At 40.2% G+C, this 7,744-nt stretch overlaps 1 protein-coding gene across 4 annotated transcripts; it reads left to right on the forward strand.

The window, feature by feature from the left end:
* The first annotated feature begins 1,468 nt into the window (after positions 1-1,468).
* On the forward strand, positions 1,469-7,062 carry LOC147630188 (E3 ubiquitin-protein ligase AIRP2-like). Of its 4 annotated transcripts, none has more exons than XM_086810938.1 (5): positions 1,469-2,002; positions 2,725-2,875; positions 3,024-3,090; positions 3,241-3,478; positions 4,134-7,062. In XM_086810938.1, exons 2-5 carry the CDS (start codon positions 2,768-2,770, stop codon positions 4,342-4,344), a joined length of 624 nt encoding a protein of 207 aa, XP_086667064.1. In that variant the 5' UTR covers positions 1,469-2,002; positions 2,725-2,767; the 3' UTR covers positions 4,345-7,062. The 4 variants fall into 4 exon arrangements, with proteins under 4 accessions (XP_086667064.1, XP_086667061.1, XP_086667062.1 ...); XM_086810935.1 differs by having other exon boundaries at positions 1,469-1,997; XM_086810936.1 differs by having other exon boundaries at positions 1,469-1,997; positions 3,274-3,478.
* The last annotated feature ends 682 nt before the right edge of the window (positions 7,063-7,744 follow it).

Here is a 7,744-nt window from a genome sequence, read left to right on the forward strand (position 1 = left end):
CTACTTATTAGAGGATTCAAAGGCTCCTATATGATCTTTTGATTTCCATTTCTCCAATCATGAGTTTTGTGTTTTATTTTGTAATTTTTTAAAGTAGCTTTGACGAAGTGATTAAGTGCCAAGTACAAAGTTACTAAATGGCTTCTTTCTTCCATTTTGAGGCTTGTAATGAACCCATCACTTGTTATTCAGAAACATGAAGTGAAACAACCCCAAAAAGTGAAGTGTTTGAACTTATGCAAATAATAAGCCCCCAAAAAGTTGTTTTTAGGGCATTAGATGACTTACAAGGCTTGGTTGCCTTTTTAGCACCTTAATGTCCTTAATTGATTTTCAGGCACCTTAATGTCAAATGTGTGTCGAAAAAATGAGATTACTCGTACTTATCTAGACTTACTTCTCTCTCTCTCTCTCTCTCTCTCTCTCTCTCTCTCTCTCTCTCTCTCTCTCTCTCTCTCTTTGTCTCTTTCACATGGATGAAGCATGCTTCCCTCCTTTGTGTGTGTGTGTGCACAAGATGAGAGATATGTGTGTGGCAGAGGTCTGCACATCGGGGTTGGTTGCACGAGTAACTCTGCCATAGTGAGATGTGTGATTGGGGGAGGTCTACACATTGGGTTTGCCAGAGGTAAGAGTTACTTGTAGACAACCCTGATGTGTAGACCTCCGCCACTCACACAGATTTCTCATCTTGTGCTCTGTGTGTGTGTGTGTGTGTGTGTGTGTGTGTGTGTGTGTGTGTGTGAGAGAGAGAGAGAGAGAGAGAGAGAGAGAGTAGTGATCAAGGGGGTGGGAGTGTGGTGATGGGCTCAGTTCTATCTATTTGTTAGTAGGGTGACACGTTGAGAGGAGGGTGCTAAAGGATGACACACAACATGAGAGGAGGAGGCGGTGAGGGGGAGAGGCTCTGGGCTAGTGACATGACAACAATGTTGGACATAGGCGAGGGCAATTCACTAACTTTAGGGCTAAGGTTGTGGTGTTAAGCTTTCAGCTTAGGATGGTAAATAATTCCCAATTTTTGGGGCATTACTGAATGCAAGTTCACTTTTCGAGTGAATAAGGAGCAATTATACAATGTGGGCTGCTAGTAAATTTGAAAACTACGTGTAGAATTGACACTTGAAGCTTTAAAAAATTCCTATATTTTGGGGGTTCAAGCTACCTTTGATTTGGATTTGAGATTTTCCTTTATAAATAATTTCACAATTTTTACATATTTTTAGATAGAGGTTTTCCACTTTGTGAGAAAATACCTTTTTTTGGAACAGTGCCACGTATGTGATGTCACGTGTGGAATGAGAAGTTGGAACTTTTTCCCCGTACGTTGATGACGAAGAGGACAAAGCATTGATGTTGTCGAGTGCTTATCCATTGAAATATATCGTAGTATTATGAAATTTATGACAACAGCTATGTTTTTATATGCTCTTGTTAAAACTTAGAAGACTCCAAACGCTGTCATTCCAAAACACCACTATATACACGTGACGTGAGTCCTGAGTGTCGCCATGGCAAGCTCGACATTTTGCATTAAAAAAGCTCTACGGTTGGGTTTCGGGTTTCGGACAGAAAAAGCTTTAAGCTCGGAGACATAGAAAGAGCTGAAAAGAGGCTTGAAAACCCATCAAGAAAAACCCATTGCAGAAAACGCTACAGTTAGGATTCCTGCAGGTCAGAAACCCTCGAGCTCTGAAGGCCATGGAGTCCAGAAGCAAGCAGGGCGATAACATTGCCCCATAAAACCCTATGGTCTTTTGTTTTGAGCACTCTGTGCTGGCGATACAACGCATGAGGTCCGGCATATAAACAGCACAAGGAAAGCTAGCCCTAACACAGTGATGCTGATGATAATTTTCCGCTTCTTTGAAGCATAGCTACAGCGCAAGCTTCACCTTGCAAAGCGGAGAGATGATAGTGCTGGGTACATGGAAAGGCAAGTCTTTCAAAGAGTCGCTCAAATCGGTTGAGGCAGACATCCAACTTGCAAACACACTGTTAGGTCCCCCCTTCACACTGTTTTTGTTAACTTCAAGACGTTTTTGGATTTTGCAGGTGTATGTCTGCAATAGTGCCTAAAAGGGCTGATGCATGTGTTGGCCTAGAACAGCTGATGCATGTGTTTTCCCAGAAGAGTTTGTGTATGTGTTAGCCCAGAAATGTGTGGGTATATGCGTGTGTTTTCCCGGTTTATGTATGTTTTTGCCCAGGAGGGTTTATGTATATTTTTGGCCAGTGGGGTTTATGTGTGTGCCTGCCCAGGAGGGTTTGCGTATGTGTTGTACGATAAGGGAGTTATGTATGTGTTTGCCCGGAAGCGTTTGTGTATGTGTTTATGTACTAGAATGGTTTAGGGTTTAGGTCTTTGTTAGCACAGAACTTCTTGTGTGCAAAAAGGTTGGGCAGAACTTGGCTTTAGGGTTTATCCTTAGTTGGGGGATCTTTTTTGCACAAAGAAATTAGGGTTTAATTCTCCTTTCCATACAAGTTTAATTTTCTCTTTGGCACAAAGAAATCGGACAAAGAAAGATTAGGGTGTTCTTTGTGTGCAACAAAAACTAGTTCGAAGGATCTATTGCTCACTTCAAGTCTCAACATCATACAAATAAACATAAATACATAAATCAGTGTTTTGACTTCTAGGAAATCAGAATATTAAAGATGCAGTGGCTAGATGCAGGGTTGAAAGCTCTAAAGTTCCTCAACTCTATGCTTTGGTTTCAGGGCTTTGAGTTTCCCCAATGGCAAGGAAGGCGCCTGCTTGCAGATGAGGCTCAATTATGGTCCTGCAGCACATTTTCTCTTGTTCTTTGTCAGCTGGACTGATTGTAGATTGGCTGGCTTTCTTGGACTACTGCATATCCTCATCTACAAGGTAATCACTATACGCATGACTACATATTACCTACACACACCATTCCGTACAGGAATGGTTAACCAAAAGTTGAGGTGTGATTAGAAGCTTCTATACACAGGGTGAAACTTATAGTGGGCGCAGCCTATATGATGTGTGATTGCTTCAGGTCATGAAAGATGGGAACACCACAATGTCGGCCAGCGAGAGAAAAGCAAGCTTGAGGGAGTTTTATGGTTGGTATTTTCTACTGTCTGGGATCAGCTAGTTTTAGTAGGGCATGTTATGATGGTGGGAACACATAGTAGTCGTTAGTGGGGCATGTAACGATGATGGAAATACATAGCAGTGGGCACTTTCTGATTGCATCATGTTCTCTTTTGCAGCTTACATACTCCCCTCATTGCTGGTTTTGGAAGGAGGTGTTCCTGAGACAGCAGCCCAGCAGCAGCAGGCCAGCTGCATGGATAGATATAAGAAAAGGCCCATCGATGCCACAAGTGGGCACAATTCTCAAATTGACTTGGAGAGGGAGCAGGAATGCGGCATCTGTTTTGAGGTGGTGACCAAAATTGTGTTGCCGGGCTGCAGCCATTCGATGTGCCTCCAGTGCTATAGAGACTGGTAAGAAGCTCTTTGCCATAATCTTTGCACTAAAGAGAGTCTTGTCCATATCTCAACCAATCACTTCCGATTGGTTTTTGTGAATTACGCGTAATGTGCTGAGAATTGCTACCAGTAAGTGGTAATTGAGTTCATGCAGAGCTAATGTAATTAATCACTGTACTACTACTAGCACTAAGCTACCCGATCAATTCTTACAATACAATGCATCATAGTGCTATGACAGTATAGCTTTGCATGATATACTTCTACAGTTCATGGTGCATTTTGCATTAGGGACAACTTAGTGTGTGGGCATGCGGAATGTGCATATTCATAGCCGCATGCACACAGGCAAAGGCAGTGCTTATGCACAACATGCATGCATGAGGTGCACACCCAGCCTATGGATAATCCACAACACCCCCCCCCACACACACACACACACACACGTGCAAAAGCATGCATGAGGCACACACGCATGCATATTCACATGCATGAGGCCCCGCATTAGTTATAATACACTTTTGCATGCAGATTGTTTTATCAAATCTATTGTATTGTTAGTACTGCATTTTTTTTTTAAAGACTTCACATGTTTCAAATGCGTCCTTAGCTTGAAGTTGAAAGTGGGAATTATGTTTTCTATTTCTAACCATGTAAGTTGGTGACACAGGTGTGCTAAGTCTATGTCATGCCCATTCTGCCGCGTTAGCTTGAAGCATGTAAATTCTAGGGACTTGTGGATTTATCTGGACTATAATGATGCCGAGGACATAGAAATCTTGACCAAATACAACATTCAGAGGCTCTTCATGCATGTAGATAAGCTACCACTAGTGGTCACAAAAAACACTTCTGATACTAAAAGAAAAAGGCATCTATAGATTCCCAAAGGCCTTCTTTTCCAAGTACTATGCATGTATGGAGCGCATGACGGTCTGCATTTATAATGCCTACCTTATGATATATATATATGGGGTTTGGGCAAAATTTGAAAGTACAAATTTAAGAATTAGGTGTTGCTTTGACCATTCATGGTCCTACCAATTCCACTATACACACCCTCAAATGTCTGCTTTTTAATCACCCAATTCTACTACACACCCTCAGTGTGATACTTATTTCAAGAGATGAACATGTGGTCTTAATTAGGAATTGATTACGAACAATCAGAATGTAGTTGTAGATGTGATGAGATTAATTGAAATTGCAAGTGATGTATCAATTCAAAGTAAATCAACTCTCCCCTATCCTCTTTTATGTGTTGTGCTAGACAGAAAGGGCCTTGCGTTTACGTGCTTTTTTCCATGTCTATATGAGAGGTTATTTTAAGTATTGAAGATGAGAAGCAATTCGTGCTTCTATGATATTAAAACTCGATGCATTCTTTGATGGGCTATCTTTGGTCAACGACACCACACACCATTCACACTTACAAAGAGATATCTAATACAATGAGCAATTGTGGGAATCTCTAATTTCCATCTAGTACTCCAAGCGTGTAGTCTAGAAGCAAGGGACAATGCATGCTAATTGTGATTTTTCGTGAGCAAGTAGAACAACTATTGCATAGTGTTGATCACTTCGTAGGTTAACATGGTTACACTCGTTCGATCTACCGCATTCATCTTATCTATTCTAACAAGCGCTTATTTTACCCGCTTGAATGGGCACTTGTCTTTTGTAAGACAGTGCTAAAATATATAAAGCGACCTATTGCAACCTCATGGATCTCCTAAACATGAAAGACAAGCGATTAGTACAAACCCCCTAAGAGGGGTGCAAGCTACCAACCATAGGTTCTATGCTTTGAACCACCCTTGAGCAGGTCCAATCAATGCCAGTTTGTCCCATAGAGACCTTTGGCACGCTGGTCTATACTTTGCCACATACATGGTCGGAGTCTTGGTCGAACTCTAACCAATAGTGAGGTTATGACAATAATAATCCATGTTTCATTTATATAGTGTCCATTGTTGTTATAAATAACCATCCTGTTATAAATAATAAGTACACATGGATTTATAATAATAATCTTAGTTGTCCGTATTAGCTTGCTTTCTCTTAATCTTAGGGCTCTCTTAATCTTATTGGATTAGGTCACTAATCTTGAGGATTAGTATTAAGTACATAACACAGTCCTACCTTAACTTTAATGTCAAACAGGGAAAGTATAAGGACTTAGTGTATGAGGTTGGATCATTTTAAGTTTGGTCGATCTAGTGTGGAAACTATTTACTTGTATGTGTCATTTTTGACACTCAATAATACACAATGGAATAGAATACTTTTGACCTCTCTCTTCTCTCTTCTTGCTTGCATGTATGTTATTGAATCTTGCTTGCCTGATGGATGCATGCTAGATAGGTTTGTTTGTAGGTTTTCCTTTTCTTCTTCCCTTGATTTTTATGAGAGAGAACTATCGTGCAAAGACTATCTCTTCTTACCTCCATCTAGGTATAGAGAGCTCTACCTTCATCTCATTAGTAAAGGAGCATTCCGGTGTGATGACGGAGTGAGGATGCGATCGACGAGCTAGCTCATTTATATTGGAAAACTTTGCAATTGTGGCTCTAATGCAAGGTCCAACAACATATGATTTGGCAAGGCTAAGTCATTCAAATATGTGTCATTTTTGACACTTAGTAAATACACAATAATTTCTTTGCCATAGGATACTTGTGAGCTCTGTCTTCTCTGTTGTATGTATGCTATTGAATCTTGCTTGCTTGATGGATGCATCCCAAATAGGTTTGTGTATATGTTTTTCTCTTGTATTAGCTTCTTCTTCTTCTTCCCCTGCTTTTTGTGAGAGAACCATCATGAAGGCTATCTCTTCTTGTCTCGATCTAGGTAGAGAGAGCTCTACCTCCATCCCATTAGCAAAGAATCATTCCAGTGTGATAACAAAGTGAGGATGCAATGGACGAGCTAATGCAACCACAGTAGAAAGTTTCAATTGCAGCTCTAAGGCAAGGCGCAACAACTTCTTCTTCCCGTGCTTTTTGTGAGGGAACCATCATGAAGGTTATCTCTTCTTGTATCTATCGCATACAGAGCTCTAGCTTCATCCCATTAGTAAAGGATCATTCCGATGTGACAACAAAGTGAGGATGTGACGAATGAGCTAATGCACAAACAGCAGGAAGTTGCAGTTACGGCTCGAAGGCAAGGCCAAACGACACTGGATTCAACAAGGACAAGGTAAGCTCTTGACTTAAACACATAGTATGTGAATATATATTCAATTCATTACAAGCTTCAAGGAGTGTGACATTGCCTAGTGCATACGGATGATTTGGCCTATCATAAGTGCTTGGGATTGAGCAATGACGTTTTCTTTCCAACATTGAAATGACATCATACATTGAGCATATATGTAGTGCATAGAGTAATGACTTGTATTGATATTCTCATTGTGCATGCATCTCGGTTGCGTGGTCTCATGTTGAATCAAATGGTTCAAGAGACATCTTCTTCTTAGCTTTGAGCCCTTTTTTTTTTGCCTTTTCTTGCCTCATTGAGTGACTATTTTTGTAAAGTGGTAGCACTATCTAAGAAAACACAATTTTATCGATAACTCATTAAGTTTATTATCACAATCTTATTGATGACTCATTTATCTTTATTTAGAATTTACTCATATTAATGAATATTGAAAACATGGTATGATAACATGTTAACAATGAAGTTGTCTCTAGACAAAACTCAAGATTACAAGTGCATCTGCTCGTATGAAAAGAGTGTAGCGATCGTAAAGCACCATTTCATATTCGAGCAATTCTCTTCAATTTGAAAGGAATATACTTTTGTGTGGAGCAAATGGCATGCAAAACAACATTTCAAGGCTTGTTTTTTCATATTGTGTGCGTGTATTTATATGTGCTAAAACAAAAAATTAAATACCCACGATATGGCATAAAGGTGGCATAGTCCATAAAGCTGATTAGATTTAGACTCCGAGTGTATGAAAAAAACTGGGAACACAATCTTAGTGTGAAGGTGCTTCCATTAATCAAAAGAATCGATTAAGGTTAAGAAAGATAGGCTTTAATCAATTGTAACTAAACACGTTTAGAGAGGAAATAGGAGGTGGAGAAGGAGAGCGGAGCAACAAGGCATCTCCGAGCAATTGATAACAGAAGTGACGGCAAGGGCATGATAAAGAAAGAAAAAAGTGTTGCAGCAAAAGCGCAGGCAGCAATGGGAGAGCACATGATAACAGAAGTGAAGCCAAGGGCATGATGAAAGACGAAGAAAGAAGTGTAGGCAGCAAGGAGAGGG

The sequence above is a fragment of the Cibotium barometz genome, chromosome 17 (genome assembly GCF_041138505.1).
Source record: "Cibotium barometz isolate CiBa-2024 chromosome 17, ASM4113850v1, whole genome shotgun sequence".
Lineage (NCBI taxonomy): Eukaryota > Viridiplantae > Streptophyta > Polypodiopsida > Cyatheales > Cibotiaceae > Cibotium > Cibotium barometz.

What these genes read in the sequence shown, in the direction of transcription:
- LOC147630188 (XM_086810935.1), top strand. Translation starts at nt 1,912, where the DNA reads ATGATAGTGCTGGGTACATGGAAAGGCAAGTCTTTCAAAGAGTCGCTC. An exon ending in ATCCAACTTGCAAACACACT is followed by an intron (nt 1,998 to 2,724) that starts GTTAGGTCCCCC and finishes CTTTGGTTTCAG; the next exon opens with GGCTTTGAGTTTCCCCAATG. An exon ending in AAGCTTGAGGGAGTTTTATG is followed by an intron (nt 3,091 to 3,240) that starts GTTGGTATTTTC and finishes TCTCTTTTGCAG; the next exon opens with CTTACATACTCCCCTCATTG.